General features: G+C 44.5%; 1 protein-coding gene across 1 annotated transcript in view; it reads left to right on the top strand.

The window, feature by feature from the left end:
* LOC141145661 (KAT8 regulatory NSL complex subunit 1-like) overlaps positions 1-27,016 on the top strand; it is a gene marked incomplete in the record, with an annotated part of 87,805 nt that overhangs the window by 28,039 nt on the left and 32,750 nt on the right. The window contains 2 exon segments of the mRNA XM_073632499.1: positions 5,966-6,154; positions 25,783-25,898. Of these exon segments, the coding sequence (XP_073488600.1) occupies positions 5,966-6,154; positions 25,783-25,898 (305 nt within the window).

The raw sequence follows: 27,016 nt of genomic DNA on the forward strand, positions 1-27,016 counted from the left end.
GATTGAGCGATCGTGATTTATAGGAAAATCTGTCATCAAAGACTAAAAGTAACGACGGCAACAATTCTGCAACTGAGCAAATTTCAGTGTCTTTGATTTGATAACATTATTGAATAATTTTTATTATATTATAATTATTTATAGTTATTTATTATATTTATGATTTCGTGTTTCAAACTTTATCACACCCGGGATGTCTACTGGACTCTTGGACAGATTTAAGGGAGTTATTCCTAAGAATTACCGGCCTACAATATAAAACTCCAAATTTCCATGCAAAATAATTGTACCACTTTCAGCATCAAAAATCTAACATAATCATACCACCAGGGAGGTTAAAGGAGCCGCCGTACGTATAGTGGTTTGTGCTGGAGAGCCATCTTGCCGCCATATATGTACTGGAGCTGGTCGGCAAGTGGTTAAATACGGCGTGCGCCCATGAAATAGTGACGGACCAATACCTACTATGCCGGCAGATGGGAAAGTGTGTGTGTGTGTGTGGGTGGGGGGGGGGGGGGGGTGATGGATGGAGCTTGGGGGGGGGGGGGGGGGGGGGGTGATGGATGGGGCGTGCAGTGTGTAGCATTTGGGGTGGAGGCCCATGCGCCAGGATGCAATTTTTTGTCGCCATGGGTTTGTCAAGCCCTGCCCTAGACGTACCACCCTAGGGTGACGCCCACATGTGATAATGAGCCACCGTTATTGAGAGAACTGAAATCCAGTGAACAAAAGGGGTGGGGCCAGGGACAGTCAGACTGGGAAGGAAAGTGCTGAAGTGATGATGGATTTCCTCTAGCCAGGAAATGAGTTGGACTTACATTTTTCTTCTACTGCACAAAATATAGTTATATTAGATCGCTGCAGTCGGTCTCCTTTTGTCCAGGGGCGCAAGGGAAAGCTTTACTCACCCGATCCTCTGGAAAGCAGCGCTCCCCCAAGTCCAGCGGAGGACTTTATTTTTTTTTTTTTTTTTTTTTTATCACATACAGGTCAAAGTCCAGGTGTGTGTTTTTGTGTTTGTTTTTGTTTTTTTGTTTTATTTTTTGCCATTCATCAGAGTATTCCAGTGTCACCATAGTTAACACTGTACTCTGGAGGACTGATTAGTATTGGTCGTCTTTTGTGGCCAGCAGAATGTGCCGGATGTTCAGTAACGAATCCTTTCCATATACAGTGGGGGGGGGGGGGGTGTATTTTGATCCCCTGCTGATTTTGTAGGTTTTTCCACTGACAAACTATCAGTCTATAATTTTAATGGTCGGTTTATTAGAACAGCGACAGACAGAATAACAAAAAATCCAGAAAAAACGCTTTTCAAAAAAGTTATAAATTTGCGTTTTAATGAGTAAAATAAGTATTTGACCCCTTCACAAAACATGACTTAGTAGTTGGAGAAACCCTTGTTGGCAATCACAGAGGTCAGACGTTTCTTGGAGTTGGCCTCCAGGTTTGCACACATCTCAGGAGGGATTTTGTCCTCTTTGCAGATCTTCTCCAAGTCATTAAGGTTTCCAGGCTGACGTTTGGTAACTCGAACCTTTAGCTCCCTCCACATATTTTCTATGGGATTAAGGTCTGGAGACGGGCTAGGCCACTCCAGGACCTTAATGTGCTTCTTCTTAAACCACTCCTTTGTTGCCTTGGCCGTGTGTTTTGGGTCATTGTCATGCTGGAATACCCATCCATGCCCCATTTTCAATGCCCTGGCTGAGGGAAGGAGGTTCTCACCCAAGATTTGATGGTACATGGACCCGTCCATCGTCCCTTTGATGTGGTGAAGTTGTCCTGTCCTCTAAGCAGAAAGACACCCCAAAATCCTAATGTTTCCACCTCCATGTATGACGGTGGGGGATGGTGTTCTTGGGGTCATAGGCAGCATTCCTCCTCCTCCCAAACACAGTGAGTTGAGTTGATGGCAAAGAGCTCGATTTTGGTCTCCTCTGACCACAACACTTTCCCCCAGTTCTCCTCTCAATCATTCAGATGTTCATTAGAAAACTTCAGATGGACCTGTACATGTGATTTCCCAAGAAGGGGGACCTTGCGGGGGCCGCAGGATTTCACTCCTTCATGGTGTAGTGTGTTACCGATTGTTTACTTGGTGACTATGGTCCCAGCTGAGATCATTGACAAGATTCTCCTGTGTAGTTCTGGGATGATTCCTCACCGTTCTCATGATCATTGAAACTCCACCAGGTGAGAACTTATATGGAGCCCCAGACCGAGGGAGATTGACAATTATTTTCTGTTTCTTCCATTTGTGAATAATCACTTCAACTGTTGTCACCCTCTCACCAAGCTGCTCGGCGATGGTCTTGTAGCCCATTCCAGCCTTGTGTAGGTCTACAATCTTGTCCCCGACATCTTTGGACAGCTCTTTGGTCTTGGCCATGGTGGAGAGATTGGAATCTGATTGCTTCTGTGGACAGGTGTCTTTTTATACAGGTAACAAGCTGAGATTAGGAGCATTCCCTTTACAGCCGGTTCACACAGGGGCGGCACGACTTGCAGGCCGACTCACAGAGGCGACCTGCACACGACTTCAGCGGCGATTTGCAAAACGACTTCTGTATAGAAGTCTATGCAAGTCGCCCCAAAAATGGTACAGGAACCTTTTTCTAAGTCAGAGCGACTTGCGTCGCTCCTATTAGACCGGTTCCGTAGTACAGAACGGGACGCGACTTGTCAGGCGGCTAGGTCACCTGACAAGTCGCCCCTGTGTGAACCGGGGCTTAAGAGTGCTCCCAATCTCAGCTCATTTCCTGTATAGAAGACACCTGGGAGCCAGAAATCTTGCTGATTGATAGGGGATCAAATACTTAATACACATTAAAATGAAAATTAATTTATAACTTTTTTGAAATGCGTTCTTCTGGATATTATTTTTATTTTTTATTTTTTTTGTCTGTCCCTCCACTGTTATAATAAACCGACCATTAAAATTGTAGACTGATCGTTTTTTTTTTCATCAGCGGGCAAACGTACAAAATCAGCAGGGGATCAAATACTTTTTTTTTTTTTTTTTTTTCCCTCACTGTATAATGAGCTACGGCACTGTTTACACTTGGCTAGTAGAGCGTCTTCATCCTCCTGTCTGAGCTCCTCTGCAGCAACTCCCTTCATTGTCTTCTGTTAGCAGCTAGAGTTGTGCGGTGTCCTGGATACATGCTGGCAGCACCCAGTGTTGTGTTGGCACGGTATCTATACAATACTGAGAGGAATGGAGCCATCCCAGGACACACAGAACGTTTCCACAGGTGACCTTGGAACACGGTGATGACCTCCGTGCCGCAAATATTTCTTGGAATACACACATTGCATGAAATATCGCCAATTAAAATTGCTGCCTCTAACCTGGATTTTTTCTTTTTATTGATTTATTTTTTACTAGTAATGGCGATCACAGTAATATACGAGCTAATATCATAAGTACATACAGATAGGAGCTCTAGGTAAATTTACAACACCATATAAAATAATAGGGCCGCGCTAGTAAAAGTTCATGAAGAGGGAATCCATATAGGAAGACACAGATTCCCAATAAAGTGACGACGTGCCTTGTAATCAATGAACTCCGTGTCAGACGTGCAAAACCTTCACCTTAGACACTCCTAAGACTCACCTCAGCACCAGGACCCCTGAGTCAACAAAGGGTCAAGAAGGCTTTCCAATAAAGGGGTAAATATCCAGGGACGTGGTCACAATATTCTCACCGGTGCAGACCTTGTAAGAACGCCAGATGGATTCACGCATGGACATCCCGTCAGGGTCGTGGATGGTTAAAAATCACCAGGATCCCTACCATAAAGATAAAAAAACATCTAGTGCTCTCTATCGAATTTATAAATAATAAAAAAAATCGCACTTGCAAAAGAAGCACTTCAATAAGTGCCTGCATACAACCACTTGTACCTAAAACCACATGGGGAGATGGCTGCGGGTGACATCAGACGTAGCTCCCCCCCCCCCCCCCCCCTCGGGACGTAACGCGTACGGAAGGAGAGGAGCTATGTCTTGCATCACCCGCGGCCCTCTCCCAATGTGGTTTTATGTCTGAATACTGGTGATTTTCAAACCATCCATGACCCTGGTGGGATGTCCGTTCATGAATCCATCTGGCGTTCTTACAAGGTCTGCACCGGGGAGAATATTGTGACCACGCTCCTAGATATTTACACCTTTATGGGAAAGCCTGTTTGACCCTTGGTTGACTTGGGGGCCCTGGCGCTGAGGTGAGCGGCTTAGAGCGTCTAAGGTGGAGGTTTTGCACGTCTGACGCATGTACGGCGGGAGATCAGGAGAGGAAACTTGGAGTAGTATTGAATAAAGTTGGGAAAATACATGGGTCGGGGGATCAGCCTGCAGGAGCATATCTTCAAATCCCCGCGGTTCAGATAGGATATCTGACAGGGAAGGTAAACTATGGGCATAGGATAGGGCGCGTCTCCTCTGCTTGGGAAGGGGACTCTGTCATTAGAGATGGGTCTACACGGAGGACTTGGGCAAGTCTCCTACATTCCAACTTGCAGCCGGTGGGAAGGCAGGGGTCCCAAAGAATAGAGTCATGGGGCCTAACTGTTTTAGACACAGTACCAGTTGAGATCAATTGATCACATATTTGAAGTCTCTGGCGAGTAAGATTAGCCAAGGGAGACGTATGTTTACGACAGACCGCTGGAGTCCGTGGTAGAGTGCGGAGCTCAATCGGTTTTAAGTGACCCTCTAATTGGACCCATAGTTTGGTTGTAGTATGGTGAAACCAGTCCACCAACCGTGTAAGTACCGCTGCTTTGTGGTAAAGAGAAGCATCTGAGAATCCAGCCCCCGCCTTAGATGAGGGGTCATATTTTATCCTGGGACGAGCTGCCCCCCAAATAAAATTGAAGAACAATCGACTTATCTTCCTAAAGTAGGAGGTCGGTATGTAGATGTTTGGCATAAATAGAGAAACTGGGGTAGGACATCCATTTTCAGTACATTGATCCTTCCAAACCAAGAAAGCCGTTTGGTGGCGTAAGATGACATATCTGCCTAAGTTTTAAGAAGGGGGGGGGGGAGTGAAATTCGCCAAAAAGATCCGGGACGCGTCTGTTGGGGGGATATTGACTCCTAGATATCGGATAGAAGTGGAGCCAGTCTTGAAAGGGAATGAGGACGAAAGTTGTTTTAAAGCCGCCCCCCAACAAGGAGATATTGAGCATTTCTGACTTGCTGTGGTTCACCTAAAGTTGCTCATTATACCGAATTCCTGAAAGATGTAGGGCAGAGACAGATGGGGGTTGGGTCACAAACATCAGCAAGTCCTCTAAAGAGTGCAAGTTTAGTGTGTACAGGGCCTGTCTTAATACCCCCTAATAGGGTTGTGCCGCAAGGCTAAAGATAAGTGTTCCATAGTGAGGACATAGAGGAGGGGAGATGGAGGGCATCCTTGTTGTGTCTAGATATGGAATGCAGGGGACAATGTACCGTTTATCCGGATCCTGGCAGATGGAGAGGAACATTATCTTGGATAGCATTTGATTTTTTTATCTAATTTTTTTCCCTATTGACAAAATGCCGATAACCCTTTTTTCGGCGGCCGATATATTGATGCATCTCTAGTAAACCTCCTCAAAGGTTTGGGCCCAGTTCACAAGCTACAATCAATTCTCTATAGAGACCGTTTACTGCGCCAAGTTGCCTGAAACCAAACGTCTAAAGCTCAAAGTTCTGGAGCTCCAATAGGGCAGATTGGTTTCTCTTTTTTTGCTTTTGTGTATAGCTTTTTTAATTTTTTTTTTTTTTTTTTTTATATATAGATGATTTAAATGAGACTTCTGCCACCAGGTAGTTGCTTAGCTGCACACGTTTCTGTATTCTCTGCTCTATAGATAGTAAGCTATTAATGATTCCTCAGTCCTGAGATAGAAGAGCTGAGAGCACATGGTCCGTTCATAGTAATGTATCCTTGACTCTTTGGTTACAGGGAGGTGTTGTGCTCGGGGACTCTCCTCATTGTGAAGACTCGACCGCTCGGCAGACAGCCAACTCTGTAGTGTTGAATGCAAGAGGCAACCGAGTGCCTTCCTCCTGTTCCAAGACTACCCCAAAAGCTCCCTCGGGGGACGATCCTTGTAACACTCCCACCCCTCTTCCTCAGAGTGTAGATAAACAGGTAAGTCCACCCCCCAGCAAGAAGGAGGGTTTCTTCATTTCACTTTTGTTTGGTCATATTTGGAAACTCCTGCCTATTGGTCTTATTAAAGTCTGTATCTTAGACTACTTTCACGCTGAGCTGCCCAATAGAGCTGCACCATTCTGGCTAAAATGAGAATCGCAAATTTTTTTTTTTTTGCTTAGAAGATAGATCACGTTTCTTACAGTGTAACATCATCTTTCACATTAAACAAAAAATTGGGCTAACTACTGTTTTTTGTTTTTTTTTTTATTTATTGAAGTGTATTTTTCCCAAAAAATTGCGTTTGAAAGACCGCTGGGCAAATACAGTGTGACATAAAATATTGCAACGATCGCCATTTTATTCCCTAGGGTCTCTATATTATAATGTTTGGGGGTTCCAAGTAATTTTCTAGCAAAAAAATCAGATTTTAACTGTAAGAAACAAGTGTCAGAAAAAGGTTTAGACTTTAAGTGGTTAAACTTCCTGCATTTACACACAAGTGTTATCCCTTTGATCTAAGATGTTTACAATGTTGTTAAAAACTTGGCAGACTGCCCGGTTTGGCAGACTGCCAGAATGAGAAGAGAACTCTCTATACTTGTTACATGAAAGAATTGGGAAACTGCAATACAGATCGTCAGGGGGGTTGAATCGAGATCGTGATCTTTTAACGATTAATTGTGCAGCTCTACCGCCCGACCATTGGTGCTTAAGGGCTGCTTGCTTTTGGGGTGAATTAGCGCTGTCTTGGCTACGGTTTTGCGCCGATTTTCGACCGCTAGCGGGGTGATTTTTACCCAAATGGTAAAAACTCCCATTTTGTGGCGCTTTGGAAGCACTGCCCATTCATTGCAATGGGCAGGGCATTTTGGGAGCGCTAAATACAGTGCCCCCAACCCACCCCAAAGATGCTGCTTGCAGGACGTTTTCATAGCGTCCCGCAAGAGCACAGCCCCAGTGTGAAAAGACACACTGCAATGAATTGGGAGGCGGTTTTCGGGCGCTTTGCAGAGGCTATTTCCAGCGCTAAAAGGCATGAAAACCGCCCCAGTGTAAAAGGGGCTCTTGGTGGTTGTTGAGCCACTTTATGCTCTCTACGCCATCCTTTCTGTTTAATAATCCTAGGTGACCCTGTGTTTTTATAAAAAAAAAATCGTTCTTTACCAGTTTTCAGAGCGCCGAGCGCCACTCACGTGACCCACCACCTCTCTCCTCTCCCCGTCTGACAGCTGCAGCGGGCAGGGCCGAGGATTCCCCGCTGATGTCAGTGGGGAGGAGGAGAGACGGCAGGTCACGTGAGCGGCGCTCTAAAAAATTGGTAAAGAACGGCTTATTTTTTATAAAACACAGGGGCACATACTTGTTTCCCTGAAAATAAGACCTAGCGTGATTGTCGGTGATGGCTGCAATATAAGCCCTACCCTCCAAATAAGCCCTAGTTAAAGTCCTTGTAGGTCTTATTTTCAGGGTAGGGCTTATTTTCGGGGAAACAGGGTAGGGCTTATTTGGGGGGTAGGGCTTATAATGCAGTCATCGCTGACAATCCCGCTAGGTCTTCTTTTCGGGTAAACAGGGTAGTTGTATTAATCGGACAGGCTGGTATGAAATTTTAGAAGCAAGAGGGAAGGGGGCCGGCACTGACACAGGAGCAGACAGGCAGGCAGGGAGGGAGAGAGGACAGAGCTGTGGATGACTTAAACTGACCACGTTGTCGGGGCTCAGCAGCCATGATAAACCGTGGTCAGTTTACAGAGGGGAGGACATAGCCAGGCAGGATCAGCCAGGTATTTTAGGTGATGGAGAGGGCCAAATTACACAGCACAAGTGCTGTGCGGTATGTAGAACATGCTTTAACCACTTCCCACCCGGCCACTGCACATAAATGGCCGGGTGGGCTATCTCTCCTTCTGTGTGGACGTTCAGGAACATCCCTCAGAAGGAGAGGGATCACGCCCGCGCAGCGGCGCGATCCCGATGCGCCCCTGTCACCCGGACACGGCGCATCTCCGATCGGTAGGAGGGCTCTGCGATTGGCCCTCCTGATCACATGACGGCTGTGTCAAATCACAGCCGTCATGTGATGTGAACACAGAGCCGGTTACTAGGCAATCTGCTCTCCTCTCCTCACACGGATTTTGTCAGTGAGGAGAGCGGATCGCTGCATCCGGCTGGTGATCAGTGAGTATAAGCTGTTTTTTACAGCTTTTTACTCACTGATCACCAGTCTAGTGTCCCCACACATGTAAAAAACACAAAGTAAACACACATGTCCCCACATAGTAAAAACACCTGTCCCCCACATATGTCCCAGTAAAATCACATGTCCCAATGAGCATCTGCGCACATGTGTCCGTGATCACACGAACCAATTATTATACACTTAACGGGATTTTTTTAAACAAAAACAAGTAGCAGAATACATTTTGGCTTAAATTTATGACCAAATTCGATTTTATTGGATTTTTATTAAAATAGAAAGAAGAAAATATTGGGGTTTTTTTTCCCAAATTTCCGCTCTTTTTCACTTGTATATCGCAAAAAATAAAAAACTGAGTCATGAATAAATACCACCAAAAGAAAGCTCTATTTATGTGAACAAAATGATAAAAATGTCATTTGGGTACAGCGTTGTATGACCGCGCAATTGTCATTGAAATTGTGAGAGCGCTGAAAGCTGAAAATTGGTCTGGGAAATGCCCGGTATTGAAGTGGTTAAGGGAACAGGTTCAATTTTTTTTTTTTTCGTTAACAAACCCTTTAAGTTGTACTTACAATCAGGCTTACCTGTATACTAGAGCTGCACGATTCTGGCTAAAATGAGAATCACAATTTTTTTGCTTAGAAGATAGATCACGATTCTCGCAGCGTAACCATCTTTCACATTAAAACCAAAAAAAAAAATTGGGGAGGAAAAATGGCTAATTGGGCCCAATTTGGAGATTTTCACTTAGGGGTGTACTGACTTTTGTTGCCAGCAGTTTAGACATTAATGGCTGTGTGTTGAGTTATTTTGAGGGGACAGCAAATTTACACTGTTATACAAGCTGTACACTCACTACTTTACATTGTAGACAAGTGTCATTTCTTCAGTGTTGTCACATGAAAAGATAGAAGAAAAGATTTACACAAATGTGAGGGGTGTACTTACTTTTGTGAGATACTGTATATCCCACCAGCACATTGGGTTTAGTTTTGCCCCGCTTTGTGTTTTAAAAAAAGAGGTGCAGAGCTCAGGAGCTGACAATTAAAATCAGATATATTGACACCTTTTCTGAGGCTTCGTTCACATGAGGCTCACTTGAGAACAGGCTCTATAGGTAACTCATTTCCCTCAGAAATCCTTTAGGGCTCGTTTACACTTTGCTTCAAAATGTGGCATTGGTCGCACCTTTTTTAAAAGCACTCTGAATGCCAGTCAAAACTCCTGTCACTAAATAAAATGGTTATCTTACAGTTCTGGTCACATGCCGGGTTTGCTTTGCTTCAAAAATTATCCCCATGTCACTTTTGTGGTGCTTCAAAGTGTCTCCAAAGCCTCCATAGAAGTCTGACCAAGCTCGCTAACAGCACCTGCAGCTCTTGAGAGGGTTTTATTCAGGATTAGCTTTGCTTTGTTTTGGAGGTTAAAGTATAGATATCCCAGGATGCACTGGGAAACAAGCGAACCGTAAGGAAGACATCAGCAGTCACTTCCGGGTTCATGTGTATATATTCTGGGAGTGTCTGGTGCAGACGTCACATCTGGTGTGGAGCAGCAGGAAGGTGAGCGGGGTCCAGACTGGAACAAAGCAACTAGTAGATGGCACATGTGGTGTGCACCATGGGATCACTGCAGAGGAAGGAGAGAGGACTGAGCAGCAGAGGGGGGGACTGGAGCAGGAGAAACTAGCAATGTCACACGTGATGCTCTGCACAGGAGCAACATAGCGGGAGGTGAGCCTTGACTGGAGAGGAGGATCAGAAAACCAGAGGATCAGCAGAGCTGGGGGTTGCTGCTGAGTTTGGATCGGCAGAGCTTGGGGGTTGCTGCTGAGTTTGGATCGGCAGAGCTTGGGGGTTGCTGCTGAGTTTGGATCGGCAGAGCTTGGGGGTTGCTGCTGAGTTTGGATCGGCAGAGCTTGGGGGTTGCTGCTGAGTTTGGATCGGCAGAGCTTGGGGGTTGCTGCTGAGTTTGGATCGGCAGAGTTGGGGGTTGCTGCTGAGTTTGGATCGGCAGAGTTGGGGGGTTGCTGCTGAGTTTGGATCGGCAGAGCTTGGGGGTTGCTCTTGAGTTGGGGGATCAGCAGAGCTGGGGGTTGCTCTTGAGTTGAGGGATCAGCAGAGCTGGGGGTTGCTACGGAGTTGGGGGATCAGCAGAGCCTGGGGGTTGCTACTGAGTTGTGGGGGGGATCAGCAGAGCTGGGGGGCTTACTAATAAGTGGGGGCTCTACTGGGCCCCTTTACAACAAATAGAAAACCAACACACAGGGCGTTTGCCAAGCGTCATTAAAGCCACACTGAAGTATCAGAAAAGCACGTTGAAGCGGTAGGCACTTTAATATGTGGTGAAGTTGAAGTGTAGATGAGCTCTTCCATCTCTTCCAGTGTATTCAATGTGTATGTGATGAGGGGTTGTGACTATGTAGGTGTAATATATGTTGTAGAACCATAACACTGATGAATCTATTGGTAAAATGAGGCCAAACCATTGGGGTCAATGAGGGTCGGTGCGAATTGCAGCCGCAGTAATCTATTTTTTTTTTTTTGTTTTGCTCCTCGGAGTTCGGTAACCTTGGTTGGCCCCGGTGATGGTAATGCCAGTGCGATGTCCGTGAGCCGCGTGTGAATAAATATTCATTACACAAACCATCTGTCGGTGTACCGTGTCAGAGGCCGGCCGGCACCTGTTGTGGTAGATGAGCGGATAGATTCGCTATTCAACTTCCTCAGAATATTTTTTTTAGTGTATATATTGTACATAAAGATTTCTATCTCCGGGATTTGGGTTGTTGGCAGATGCTGTGCACTATTTAAAGTGACCCGGTCACAACTACATGAATGTAACTTTATTGATATTGACAGCTGGTGTTGTGCGAGAAGGGCTGAGCTCCGCTCTCCATACCGGCAGAATTGAGCTCCGTCTCTCTTGCACAACGCCGGTTGTCAATACAATCCCTTTGGCTGCAACGTTCTTGCACAGCGCCGCCTTTTACCCAAAGGCTCCATTCACACGTGTGCAACTTTGGAAGCACAGAGTCGCATGACAAGTCGCAGCCCGTGTATTCCAATCGAAGCCGATCATAATAATGTGTCTTAAAGGCGCAGCGACTTTAAAAATAAACCTGCACTACTCGAGTGCCATAGACTGCAATGTAATTTCTCAAGTCACATCTTAATGTTTTCAAAGTGACAGTTGTGCAACAGTCAGTCGCGTTCAAGTCCCGGCCTGTATTGCAAAACATTCAGTGGAGTCCAAAAGAGACATTGGGGGGTCGTTTTAGTCCCTGCATGTGTCATTAAAGAGAACCTGTCACCTAATAATCATCACACGGGGGACACTTTGTCCCCTCTGCGATGGAAAAAAATAAGGAAAAACTTTTTTTTTTTTTTGATTGAGTAAGGGAAGGTTTAAAACCCTTGCAAGGTTTATTTTTGTCCAATTGCGGAGATTTCCCATCACTTTCTGTCCCATAGCCAAATGGGAAATGAGAGGAAATCCCAGCAAATTAAGGGAATCCTTTGGGACCTCCCGGGACACCAGAACTGGAACTATTAGAAGATTTCCTCTCTATTACTTTTCTGAGGACAACCCCAAATTTGTGATTTTTAATTTCACTTTCAATAATGGTAAATAGGACAAATAGGGTGAATCTCTCCAAACAGGGGACACAGACAGCAATAAACACCTGAGAGGGGCTCTTATCCCTCCACCCAAAACAAAAAAAAAGTTTTATTTATTTGCAAAAAATCACACCCAAGCACAAGATCCAGTCCCACTCACCCCAACATATATACGTCTGAACAAAAACAAATGCGTTTGGGGGCGCCTGTGCGTGAAAACGTCGATTGCGATGCACATCACTGCGCACCTCGGAGTTAAAGCAATAATTCTATAGGGGCTTTTTTAAAGCATTGCCTGTAGAAAAATAAAAGGGTATTTAAGTTTGTCGCCATTTCACGGACGCACACAAATTTAACCACTTCAGCCCCAGAAGGTTTTACCCCCTCATGACCAGGCTATTTTTTAGCGGTAAGGCACTGCGTCACTTTAACAATTGTGTTGTCGTGCGACGCTGTACCCAAATAAAATTTATGTAATTTTTTTTTTCCCCACAAATAGAGATTTCTTTTGGTGGTTTTTGATCAGCTCTGCGGTTATATATTTTTTTTTTTTTTTTGTGCTATAAACCAATTTTGAAAAAAAATATTTTTTAGTTTCTGCACTCCATGGACACTCTGATATGTGTTGCTGATTAGCAGGATCATTGTCCATGCCTGACAGCACTGCGGTCTGCTTGTTTACATCGTCAGACCGCCATTCTGTCTCTGTGGGGAGCGATCACGGGTGGCCGGCAGACATCGTGTTCCGCTGATTAGCTCCCCCTGTGGCCAATCGGCGTGCGTTCCCTGCTCTGGTAGCGTGCGCCCCCCAGTGGCTATTGTACAAAATCACGTACAGGATTTTGCACAATAGAGCCGCCTTGCCACAGTAGATGTACGGCAGTCGGTCTTTAAGTGGTAAGGTGATATATATATATATATATATATATATATATATATATATATATATATATATATATATATATATATATATATATATATATATATATATGATCTCTCTATCTCTCTCAGTTCAGCCGCTTGATTGTTTTTACAGGTGGCGGGAGGGGACTTCCATACCCCCCCTCCGGTGCTTCTACCGGGTTGCTCATGGGAGCCAGAGAAGGAATCTGCCGGTGACGGAAGTTTACCATAGAGCTGACCGAGGACCAAATGGTCACCGTTCATCTGACTCTTGGAGGCCGGGCTCGGCGGTATGACGTCATGTCCAGCCCTGGCAGTTGTAAACACTGGAAAGCGGAGATGGGGTTTGTGGGCTGTTTTTTGTTTGTTTTTTCTATCTCTGGCTTTCCAGCATAGAAGAGATGTGGTTTTATAGACCCCAGATCTCTCCATGCCCTATTCCTATTACAAGCTATGTTTACATTGCTTGTAAAAGGAATAAAAGTGATAAAAAAATGTAAAAAAATTATAGAAAAGTATAAAATAAACAATAATAAAAAAAATTTATGCGCCACTGTCCCCTCGTGCTCACACAAAGAAGCAAACGCATATATAGGTCGCGCACGCATTTGTAAACAACGTTCAAACCACACATGTGACCTATCGCCACGATCGTTCGAGTAATAATTCTAGCACTAGACCTTCTCTGTAACTCTAAACTGGGTAACCTGTAAACAAATTTAAAGCGCCTATAGAGCTTTTTAAGTACCAAAGTTTTTGGCGTCATTCCACCAGTGTGCACAATTTTAAAGCGTGACATGTTGGGTATCTATTTACATCTCACATTGTACAAAAAAAAATTGGGCTAACTTTTACTGCAGTGGTTCTCAACTCCTGTCCTCAGGACCCACTAACAGGCCAGGTTTGAAAGATAACTGAAATACATCACAGGTGATATCATTTGCTGCTCAGTGATTGCCGTATTCTGCATCTCCACCCAAGGCAATAATTAAAGAAGAATTCCACCCAAAAATGTAACTTCCGCTTTAAGAGAAGGTGACCCCCCCCTGACATGCCACATTTGGCATGTCATTTGTTTAGGGGGGAGCGGAGACCCTCTAAAATGAGGCTCCCACTTCCCACCGGGGCTCAGCGGAGCTAGAAGTCAGTTCACCCCTCCCCCCACCCCCTCAGCAATCATCTGGGACACGTCACAGGTCCCAGATTGCCCAGCCAGTCACAGCGCGGCATGCACAGTGCATGCCCAGTTCTGAAGCCACATCCGGGTGCCCACAGTGACAATGCCAGCGCCACAGAGAGGAGGGGGGAGACAAGCTGGGCTTCGATCCTCCGCATCGCTGGACCCTGGGACAGGTAAGTGTCCGATTATTAAAAGTCAGCAGCTGCAGTATTTGTAGCTGCTGACTTTTAATTTATTTATTTTTTTAGTGGAACTCCGCTTTAAAATCTGGCCTTTTAGGACAGAAGTTAAGTACCACTGCTTTACTCGGGGTTTTTTTTTTTTTTTTTTTTTTTTTTCAAAATGACGTTTGAAAAATTGCTGTGCAAATACTATGTGACATAAATTACAATCGCCTCCATTTTATTCCCTAGGGTCTCTGCTAATAAAATATATATATAATGTGTGTGTGTGTGTATATATTATGTGTGTGTGTATGTATATTATAGGGAAGACTGATGGAAACAGGTGCCACCTGCCATCAGACCTCGTGGGTTTTGGAGGTAGTAAAGTACCTGCAGACCTTTTTATCCAGGCACATCGGTCACCACATGTTCTCCAGAGTGATTGTAGTTACCATGGAAAAGGTCTGCATAGAACTGATTTGACGTTGTTTCCCTTGGCAACCACTTGTGTTTGGAAACAGAGGATAGAAGCCCTCTATCCCCTCAGTGGTGGACTGGATGTGAGGTGGCTGTGAATGGGACATGTGCTCTCCATGTATTCCTATGTTTATAACCTACTGCTGATGTCGGGAAGCGCCCCACAGAATGTTGGGATATGGGGGAAGGGAGACGGAATGTTTACCAGACTGCAGTCTTGGGTGCTATGGAGGGAAAGGGACCCCACAGCACTTTACACCCAGTAGGGAGTAAAACGTTCGCCTTCCCTCCCCGAAAGCTGACATTCTGCTTTCATTATCCTGTGGATATGGAGACCGGATGGAATGCGGATTACGCGGCTGGTTTTGGAATCTCAGTGACTGCAAACTTTCCGAGTGTGATGAATCGTCTCCTCCAACTTGTAATAAAGAAGGTCGTTTATCTCTGCTTGAGAAATCAACATGAAGCCAAAACATTTTATAAATATAGGCTCATAAAATCATTTTTTATTGAACTATATTGTTGCCAGCTGTTTTTTTGGGAGGGGAAAAAAATAAAAAAAAAAAGCTTGGTGGTGCCAAACATTATTCAGATATTTGGCAAAGTGGATCCTATTAAAGTGGAGTTCCACCCACTTTTACAACTCTTCAGCATCCCTCACTAAACTGTGCACTGTAAACGAATTGGATATTTTTTTTTTTTTAACCACTTGCCGACCGCCGCACGACTATATACGTCGGCAGAATGGCACAGGCAGGCAAAAGGACGTACAGGTACGTCCTTGCCTGCCCGCGGGTGGGGGGTCCGATCGGACCCCCCCCGGTGCCAGCGGCGGTCGGATCGAGGTCAGGGTCGATCGAAGGTGAGGGGGAGGCCACTCATTCGTGGCTCCCCCCTCGCGATCGCTCCTGGCCAATGACAAGCTTCCTCGGCTTCTGTGAATGTAAACAGAAGCGGAGGAAGTGATGTCATCTCTCCTCGAGCCGGTCTTTTCGTCCGGCGCCGAGGAGAGAAGACATCCAAGTAAGTGCACCAACACTACACATACAGTAGAACACGCAGGCACACTTGTCACCCCCCTGTCACCACCCGATCACCCCCCTGTACCCCCACACATACTGACACCAATAGCAGGTTTGTTTTTTTCCTGATTATTGCATTGGTGTCAGTTTGTGTCAGTTATAAGTGTTAGGGCAGTTAGGTTAGCCCCCTTTTAGGTCTAGGGTACCCCCCTTAGGTCCAGGGTACCCCCCTAACCCCCCCTAATAAAGTTTTAACCCCGTGATCACCCCCCGTCGCCAGTGTCACTAAGCGATCGTTTTTCTGATCGCTGTATTAGTGACACAGGTGACGCTAGTTAGGGAGGTAAGTATATAGGTTCGCTGTCAGTGTTTTATAGCGACAGGGACCCCCATATACTACCTTCTAAAGGTTTTAACCCCTTGATTGCCCCCTAGTTAACCCTTTCACCAGTGATCACCATATAATTGTTACGGGTGACGCTGGTTAGTTGGTTTGTTTTTTGTAGTTTATTATAGTTTATTACAGTTTTAGGGCACCCGCCGTTTATTACCTTATAAAGGTTTAACCCCCTAATTGCCCGGCGGTGATATAAGTTAAGTTTTTAGGGTCAGATAAGGTCTGCGTCGCCCCAGGCAGCGTCAGGTTAGCGCCAGTACCGCTAACGCCCACGCACGCAGCATACACCTCCCTTAGTGCTATAGTATCTGAGCGGATCGATATCTGATCCGATCAGATCTATACTCCCCAGCAGTTTAGGGTCCCCCAAAAAAACGCAGTGTTAGCGGGATCAGCCCAGATACCTGCTAGCACCTGCGTTTTGCTCCTCGGCCCAGCCCACCCAAGTGCAGTATCGATCGATAACTGTCACAAAACACTAAGCACACATAACTGCAGCGTTCGCAGAGTCAGGCCTGATCCCTGCGATCGCTAACAGTTTTTCGGTTGCGTTTTGAATCAGTCGCTGACAGTCAGGAGCTTTTTTGCCTGTGAGTCTCACTAGTGTACCCCTAAATTTAGAGGCCAAAATGGCAAATCGAAGGTACACTAGTGAAGAGGCCTACACATTTCTGAGCATGACAGATAGTGAAGAGGAAGTCACTCATCTGTCAAGTTCAGGCTCAGAATACGATCCTGTAGAGGACAGCGGCTCCATGACAGATAGCTCTGACGACGGAGTTGTGGTCCCTGCTAGGGTCAGGCGTACCAGACCCCGATCTTCTTCTGTCCTTGAAGTGCAAGAACCGCAGGTCCCTCGTATGGAGCAGAGAAGTACTAGTGCCGCTACTCCTTCTGGTGAACTGGCAAGCACCAGCGGCCTAGTACACCCTGGTCGTACATCCAGCACTGCAGTATCACGTGGTGACGTGGCGAGTCCCATAAGTGCAGTTCAAGCTGGTGAGGTGGCAAGCACAAGTAGTGTCCCGCTGCCACCAAGAAGACAAAGACAGGCCCGTCGTGCCCATAGTGCCCTTCCTGCTGCATTCGCCAATCCGAATTGGGTACCCACCACTTCTGCAGCGCCCGTATTGCCCCCATTCACTGGCCAACCCGGAATTCAGGTGGAAACAGTGGATTTTACGCCACTGGATTTTTATTCACTGTTTTTCACCGAAGATCTCTATAGATCTATTGTGGACCAAAGCAATTTGTACGCTGGTCAACACATCGCCGCTAATCCCCAGTCCTCCCTTGCCAGAGATTGGAGACCAATTACGGTCTCCGAATTTAAGGTCTTTCTGGGCCTTTCCCTCCTCATGGGCATAACCAAAAAGAGTGAGTTGCGGTCATATTGGTCCACTTACCCAATTTACCATATGCCCGTGTTCTCTGCCTCCATGACCAGGGCACGATACGAGCAGATTTTGTGGTTTATGCACTTCAACGACAATGAACTCTGTCATCCTCGTGGAGACCCTGAATACGATCGGCTCTACAAAATTCGGCCCCTCGTAAACCACTTCAACCAACGTTTTGCAGACTTGTTTACTCCCCATCAAGTTGTCTGCGTTGATGAGTCCCTGATTAAATTTTCTGGCCGCTTGTCATTCAAACAGTACCTTCCCAGCAAGCGTGCCAGATACGGGGTCAAGATGTATAAGCTCTGTGACAGGGCCACAGGCTATACATGTAGATTTATGGTTTACGAGGGCAAAGATAGTCACGTAGAGCCGACAAACTGCCCTGACTACATAGGAAGCGCTGGCAAGATAGTGTGGGACTTGGTGTCACCCTTATTCGGAAAGGGGTACCACTTGTACGTGGACAATTATTACACGAGCGTGCCACTTTTTAGTCACCTTTTTGATCATCAAATTGGAGCATGTGGCACCGTGCGACCTAATCGCCGGGGCTTTCCTCAGCGGCTTGTAGAGTCCCGTCTTAGGCTGGGGGAGAGAGCCTGCTTGAAGTGTAATAATTTGCTCGCTATGAAGTGGAGGGACAATAAGAATGTTTTCGTTCTTACCTCCCTTCATGCAGACACGACGGTCCAAATTACTACGGCGACTGGTGTTGTGGAGAAACCCCTCTGTGTCCACGAATATAACCAAAATATGGGAGGGGTGGACCTCAACGACCAGTTGTTGGCGCCATACCTAGTTGCCCGTAAGGCCAGACGCTGGTACAAAAAAGTGTCTGTATACTTATTTCAATTGGCTTTGCTGAACGCTCATGTGCTATACAGAGCTTCAGGACGGACTGGATCCTTCCTTAAATTCCAGGAAGAGATCGTCAGAGCCCTTCTGTTTCCAGACGGTGCTCCACCTCACCTTCCCCAACCAAATGCAGTAGGCCGGCTGCATGAGAGGCATTTTCCTTATGCCATCCCGAGTACCCCTACCCAACAAGCCCCCCCAAAGAAAATGTCGTGTCTGCAGAAAGCGCGGATTTAGGCATGACACCCGGTATTATTGTCCCTCCTGTCCTGGCAATCCTGGTCTTTGCATTGGTGAATGTTTTGAACGCTACCATACACTAGTTGAGTTTTAGCGTAGGGTACAGCACTGCACAGACTAAGACACACTTTCACAGGGTCTCCCAAGATGCCATCGCATTTTGAGAGACCCAAACCTGGAACCGTTACAGTTTTAAAAGTTACAGTTATAAAAAAAAAAATGTAAAAAAAAAAAATAAAATACACAAAAAAAATATAAAATAAAAAAACCAAAAATAGTTGTCGTTTTTATTGTTCTCTCTCTCTCTCTTTTCTCTCTATTGTTCTTCTCTTTTTTATTGTATTCTATTCTGCAATGTTTTATTGTTATGTTTTATCATGTTTGCTTTTCAGGTATGTAATTTTTTTATAGTTTAATGTGTTTTAACCATTTTTTTGTTTTCAGGTACGCCATTCAGCTGCAGCGCGGATTTATTTATCTTGACAGCAACAGCGTTTGCTCCCACGATACATAAAGCCGTGACTCCAGCGCTGTCAGAGGTGATTTCACCACCACAGTTACATACTTCAGCATATATGCTGAAGCGTGGGGGCAGCAGTGGGTGGAGGAGCGATTTGCTCCTGCCTTTTGCGGGAGGATGCCCCCATGCTTCGGCATATATAAAACGGTGCATGTATGCCCATCATTAGAAGTGGGTGGATGAAGGGAGGTATTCTAATAGTGGGCATACCCACCGATCAAGATCTTTTTTTCGTTCAGCCCACATGCTGCATGAAAAAAAAGTTTACAATGTATGCCCAACAAGGACCAGCAATGTACTGGTATGTTGCTGGACTTTGGGTGGTTATACCAGAATGATGCCTGCAGGTTTAGGTATCATCTTGGTATCATTCTTTTCAGCCAGCGGTCGGCTTTCATGTAAAAGCAATCCTAGCGGCTAATTAGCCTCTAGACTGCTTTTACAAGCATGCCCCCCCCCCCCCCCCACCGTCTTCCATGTTTTTCTCTGGCTCTCCTGTCCCAACAGGGAACCTGAGAATGCAGCCGGTGATTCAGCCAGCTGACCATAGAGCTGATCAGAGACCAGAATGGCTCCAAACATCTCTATGGCCTAAGAAACCGGAAGCTACGAGCATTTCATGACAGATTTCGCCGGATGTAAACAGCGCCATTGGGAAATTGGGAAAGCATTTTATCACACCGATCTTGGTGTGGTCAGATGCTTTGAGGGCAGAGGAGAGATCTAGGGTCTAATAGACCCCAATTTTTTCAAAAAAGAGTACCTGTCACTACCTATTGCTATCATAGGGGATATTTACATTCCCTGAGATAACAATAAAAATGATTAAAAAAAAAAAATGAAAGGAACAGTTTAAAAATAAGATAAAAAAGCAAAAAAATAAGGGAAAAAAAAAAAAAAGCACCCCTGTCCCCCCCTGCTCTCGCACAAAGGCGAACGCAAGCGTCGGTCTGGCGTCAAATGTAAACAGCAATTGCCCCATGCATGTGAGGTATCACCGCGAAGGTCAGATTGAGGGCAGTAATTTTAGCAGTAGACCTCCTCTGTAAATCTAAAGTGGTAACCTGTAAAGGCTTTTAAAGACTTTTAAAAATGTATTTAGTTTGTCGCCACTGCACGTTTGTGCGCAATTTTAAAGCATGTCATGTTTGGTATCCATGTACTCGGCCTAAGATCATCTTTTTTATTTCATCAAACATTTGGGCAATATAGTGTGTTTTAGTGCATTAAAATGTAAAAAAGTGTGTTTTTTTCCCCAAAAAATGCGTTTGAAAAATCGCTGCGCAAATACTGTGTGGAAAAAAAAAAATGAAACACCCACCATTTTAATCTGTAGGGCATTTGCTTTAAAAAAATATATAATGTTTGGGGGTTCAAAGTAATTTTCTTGCAAAAAAAAATAATTTTTTCATGTAAACAAAAAGTGTCAGAAAGGGCTTTGTCTTCAAGTGGTTAGAAGAGTGGGTGATGTGTGACATAAGCTTCTAAATGTTGTGCATAAAATGCCAGGACAGTTCAAACCCCCCCCAAATGACCCCATTTTGGAAAGTAGACACCCCAAGCTATTTGCTGAGAGGCATGTCGAGTCCATGGAATATTTTATATTGTGACACAAGTTGCGGGAAAAAGACAAATTGTTTTTTTTTTTTTTTTTTTTTGCACAAAGTTGTCACTAAATGATATATTGCTCAAACATGCCATGGGAATATGTGAAATTACACCCCAAAATACATTCTGCTGCTTCTCCTGAGTACGGGGATACCACATGTGTGAGACTTTTTGGGAGCCTAGCCGCGTACGGGGCCCCGAAAACCAAGCACCGCCTTCAGGCTTTCTAAGGGCGTAAATTTTTGATTTCACTCTTCACTGCCTATCACAGTTTCGTAGGCCATGGAATGCCCAGGTGGCACAAAACCCCCCCAAATGACCCCATTTTGGAAAATAGACACCCCAAGCTATTTGCTGAGAGGTATAGTGAGTATTTTGCAGACCTCACTTTTTGTCACAAACTTTTGAAAATTGAAAAAAGAAAAAAAAAAATACGTTTTTCTTGTCTTTCTTCATTTTCAAAAACAAATGAGAGCTGCAAAATACTCACCATGCCTCTCAGCAAATAGCTTGGGGTGTCTACTTTCCAAAATGGGGTCATTTTGGGGCGGTTTTGTGCTATCTTGGCATTTTATGGCCTTCGAAACTGTGATAGGTAGTGAGGAGTGAAATCAAAAATGTACGCCCTTAGAAATCCTGAAGGCGGTGCTTGGATTTCGGGGCCCCGTATGAAGCTAGGCTCCCAAAAAGTGCCACTCATGTGGTATCCCCGTACTCAGGAGAAGCAGCTAAATGTATTTTGGGGTGTAATTCCACATATGCCCATGGCATGTTTGAGCAATATATCATTTAGTGACAACTTTGTGCAAAAAAAAAAAAATTGTCACTTTCCCGCAACTTGTGTCAAAATATAAAATATTCCATGGACTCAACATGCCTCTCAGCAAATAGCTTGGGGTGTCTACTTTCCAAAATGGGGTCATTTGGGGGGGGGGGGGGGGGGTTTGTGCCATCTTGGCATTTTATGGCCTTCAAAACTGTGATAGGCAGTGAAGAGTGAAATCAAAAATTTATGCCCTTAGAAATCCTGAAGGCGGTGCTTGGTTTTCAGGGTCCCGTACGCGGCTAGGCTCCCAAAAAGTCCCACACATGTGGTATCCCCATACTCGGGAGAAGCTGCTGAATGTATTTTGGGGTGCAATTCCACATATGCCCATGGCCTGTGTGAGCAATATATCATTTAGTGACAACTTTTTGTAATTTTTTTTTTTTTATTTTTTTTTATTTTTTTGTCATTATTCAATCACTTGGGACAAAAAAAATAAATATTCAATGAGTTCAACATGCCTCTCAGCAATTTCCTTGGGGTGTCTACTTTCCAAAATGGGGTCATTTGTGGGGGTTTTGTACTGCCCTGCCATTTTAGCACCTCATGAAATGACATAGGCAGTCATAAACTAAAAGCTGTGTAAATTGCAGAAAATGTACCCTAGTTTGTAGACGCTATAACTTTTGCGCAAACCAATAAATATACGCTTATTGACATTTTTTTTACCAAAGACATGTGGCCGAATAAATTTTGGCCTAAATGTATGACTAAAATTGAGTTTATTGGATTTTTTTTATAACAAAAAGTAGAAAATATCATTTTTTTTCAAAATTTTCGGTCTTTTTCCGTTTATAGCGCAAAAAATAAAAACAGCAGAGGTGATCAAATACCATCAAAAGAAAGCTCTATTTGTGGGAAGAAAAGGACGCAAATTTCATTTGGGTACAGCATTGCATGACCGCGCAATTAGCAGTTAAATCGACGCAGTGCCAAATTGTAAAAAGTGCTCTGGTCAGGAAGGGGGTAAATCCTTCCGGGGCTGAAGTGGTTAAGCACCTACTGTATATCTGCTGTATTCATTTTTCACTTCCTCCTCCCTGGCCGCGGCCCATCGCATCATTTCCTGTTTGCAATGCCTTCTGGGAAGGGGCAGCAACTTCCTCTGACACTGCCATTGCTATGGAAACTTGACCTGAAACCTATTACACTGCTTGTGCTGCACTGAGCATGTGCAAGATCTGCAAGGATGAGATCCAGGAAGAAATAGTCTGGCTTCAGATGCCCACACTTAAGATGGCCGCGGCCTGCTGTAAATTTATAAAATAACAAACTACTGCTATAAACTAACAAAACAGACCTCAGTTTACAGACTAACTTTACTAGAATACATTAGGCTTGTGTATTATAGGGGTATTTTTATTTAAGTAAGTAAATGAAGTATAATTTCGTCCGGAACACCACTTCAAGTCTCCATTAATAATACTGTAAATAAAAGCTTGTGTAAGAGAGGTGGTGACGCTGAATTCTGAGTATGAATTTTTTTATTTTAGGTTTACAGTTTTTTTCTATGGATGAGGTGGAGATTGTGATCCCGCCTCTCTGCCTCGTCCAATCAGGGATTGCTTTGAATTCATTGAGGAAAAACGAATGGTGCTCATGCTGGCTTGGGACCCAGAGTGGAGCCGCAGTCACTCCACTAGCGGCACCTACTAGAGTGGTTTTCACAGATGTGGCACATTTATAATGGATCAAGCTAGACCAATGTAACGGGGGGGGGGGGCCCTCATACCTGGAATTTGGCTTCAACCGTAGGGTGCCATGCGACATCTGCGGTTTGCAGTGGTTATACCTGGATAATGGCTACAGGCTGATCACCTTGGTATTAAAATTTTGCAGCCAGCAGTTCCCTCTAATTCAAAAGTGATTAGAGAGGCTAAACAGCCGCTTGATGACTTCTGAAGGTGGCAGAAAGTGGTCGCCCTCCCCTACCGCGGCCTTTCCTGGGCTCTGCCGCCCAAATCGCGGAGCCTGGGAGCGATGTGGCTGGCGGCCAAACAGCAGAGAAGGAACAAGCGGGGTTCCTCCCTCTCTGGGACCCTGTAAGCAACAAGAATTTCATCCCTTACGGTTCCGCCTCGGTTTACCTGACTGCCAAGAAAGTAGCCAATCAGAACGATCTGTGCATTGCCTGCATTGGAGGTCAGGGGAGAGATTTGAGATCGACTAGACCCCCCCCCTCCCCCCCCATCTCTTTTTATAAAGAGGTCCTGTCATAAGGGGTGTTCATTCCTTGTGATGGCAATAAAGTTGATACAAGAGAAAATTTTAAACTGTGTACAAAATTGTTTTTAGATGCAATAAAAAAAAAAAAAGTGACCTTCTAATGCTAAACTGTTAACCTGCAAAAAATATTAAAGCGTTACCTATGGAGATTTTTAGTACCGCTGTTTGAAAGTGTTGTTTTTATTCCAAAAATATGTGCGCAAACACCGTGTGACCCACAAAATTGCAAAACCCACCTTTTTTTTTTTTTTTTTTTTTTTTTTTTTCTAGGGTCCCTGTTAAAAAAAAAAAAGTGTGTGTATATGATTGATTGTATGTATATTTTTATATATATAGATAGATATATAGATATAGATATATATATATGTATATATATATATATATAGATAGATAGATAGATAGATATATATGTGTGTATATTCTATCTATCTATATATCTATATATATATATGTATATTATGTATGTGTATGTATTTATTATAACATTTGGGGGTTATAAGTACTTTTCTACCGAAAAATGTAGCTTTTCATATGTAGATGAGAAGTGTCAGAATTGGCGCGGTTGGCAAGCGGTTAAGCCCCGCCTCCCTATAGCAACTGGTCTCCGCCCCGTCCCATTCCTTTTGCATACATTGGTGGGTTTGGTTTTGGATGGCGGTAGATCTCTCACACCTGACCTCTATGCACGGATTTAGTTGTCCTTCCATAGAGCGCTAATGTGATAAATATTGTGTTCCTGGCACTGCATGCAGCTAATCCATGTCATCCATTCTTTGGGTGCTCAACCTGCGGCCCTCCAGCTGTTGTGAGGCTACAAGTCCCATGAGGCATTGCAAGGCTGACCATTACAAGCATGACTCCCGAAAGGCAGAGGCCTGATGGGACTTGTAGTTCAGCAACAGCTGGAGGGCGCGCAGTTTAAGCACCCATACAGCCTGCTCAATGGACCACGATTTCATGTTGGTCTATTCACTAAGCAAGCAGGTGAGACAGAGCAAAGGCTGAACTATGAAATGCTGTCCTCTTATTGGCTGCATTTATTATCTTTGCTTGGTGGTCTGTTTCAGGTAACAAACAGCATGCCGGACCTATGGAGACAAAAAAGATAATTTAACTTAAAGGGGGTGTAAAGGATGTTTTTATTTAACTGAATGCATGCTCTGCATTAAGTGGTTGTAAACCCTCCATATACCCAGTGAAGTGACTGGCCTCAGGTGATACAAAGATGAAACAAATCCTCTTATAGAAGGTGTACCTGTCTATCTGCAGCCCTCTCTCTTCTACAGCCATTCGAAGTCCAGAATTCATGCAGCTTGTCTGAGCTTTCTGAAGGCGGGGGGGGGATTTAGGGAGCTGAAGTCACTCTGCAAAGCTTGGCAAACAGAGCTGATTGGAGGAAAGGTGGACACACCCCTCCACACAGTAACAGAGCTAAGGCTGTCAATCACAGGCTGTGTGCTGGAGCGCCCTCCCCTGTTCCCTTTTTTTTTTCTTTTGGTGTCAGGAAAATTTGTCAGACGTGATTCATGTTTATAGCAGAGGAAGGAGGCAGCAGACAGAAATGACACTTAGTGCTCTGGACTGAGACACGTACACAAACTATAGAGGGATATGCTTTGTTCAGACTTAGTGCCTGAGGTTTACATCCACTTTAACGTAAAAAAAAAAAAAAAAAACTTAAATTCGTTCCCCTGAATAATTACTTGAGACTGACCTGGATCCAGCGGCATGCCTGAGAGCAGCATTGCTGTTCACTGGCCATTTGCTCCTACTGCTGTCAATCAAATCTAGTGAGGAGGAGGGGGGCTGAGCCACACTATCTTTCATCCGCAGGGGGAGGAGCTTCATTCCTGGGAGGGTCTGGTTTTTGTTTTTTTGCTCACTATTGAATTAATAAATGAATAATTTTATTTAATTTTTTTATGTATCCCATTTCTTGATGCATTATGAAATCATGTTTCCCTCCTTTTATATCTTGTAGTGTTCCCGCCTTACACAGTCTGAAAATGTCGCGTGTCAAAATCCACCCACCACACCCGTGTGTGACTCCCCCGGATCCCAGAAAACATCTCGTCAAGTCAATGGACTCATCAATTGGTGAGCGCCTTCAGCTTCCTTCTTTATATAAAGTGTATGTGATGAGGGATTGTGCTGAGCTCAGCGCCTCGTGTTTTCCTCCCCCCTCCTCTCTCCTCCTGATGAATGTTCCTTCTCTTTTTTTTTTTTTTTTTTTTTTTTTTGTTTTGGGAAAGCAATGCTATGTGGATCGCTCCCTTGTAAATCCTGCTTCTCCTTCTATTGTATCTTCTCTCTGGAATCGCTTGCCTGGGGGGGGGGGGCTTCCACCCGAATTCTTGTCTGTAATGAGGGGGCTTATAAAGTCAGGATTGTGACATTATTGTGACATTTTACAAGGGTGGGGGGGGGGGGGGATAGCCAGCCGCCTTCATGTGTGATTCTAGGCCGGCATTCATCTTCTGTCAACGTCTTTCCCAGGTTTCAAAAATACTGAGTTACCCATTGTTAAGCTGGCCGTACATTATACAATTTTCTTATTTGATTATTTGTAGTGCAAGGGCCGGCCTGGCTGCATACGAAGTGTTTAGGCCTAACCACCTATTATATGATTTTGGTAAATCTAATAAAGAATTGTATAATGGATGGCCAGCCTAAACCCTGGTACACACCTTGTTTTTCTTTTTGTTTTGTTTTTTTTTTTTGGTTTGTTTGTTTTTTTTTTTTTTTTTTTAGTTTCTTTTTTGTTTTTGTTTTTGTTTTTTTCCGTTTTTAACCCAGCAGTTTGAGCGAAAAAAAACTGACCGCTCTGGTCATGTTGTTAGTACAGTGATCTCCTCACACAGCAAAGGCAGGGATATTTCAGGGTGGGGGGGGGCTCACCGTTCTAAATGAACAGTGTCGATCAGTACCGATCACTCACTGTGGAGGTGCAGATATTTATTCACTTGAATGGGTCTTGCTGGAAGGGGGTATAACTTGTGCTATGGATGCAAAGCAGTATGGGGGGCCCCATGATATCTATCGGCCGCTGATTTTCCAGCAGGCAAATCCGACAGCAGCTGGGCCAGAGATGTTAAAGTAGATTTTTATTTTTTTTTTAATATAAGAAAAACAAACAAAGTCATGCATCTATAGACTACTGTGACATTATACTCCCAAAGTATGGTCCGGTGTTGTATCTCACCTCATATAACAAA

Source organism: Aquarana catesbeiana, linkage group LG05 (assembly GCF_042186555.1).
Source record: "Aquarana catesbeiana isolate 2022-GZ linkage group LG05, ASM4218655v1, whole genome shotgun sequence".
Lineage (NCBI taxonomy): Eukaryota > Metazoa > Chordata > Amphibia > Anura > Ranidae > Aquarana > Aquarana catesbeiana.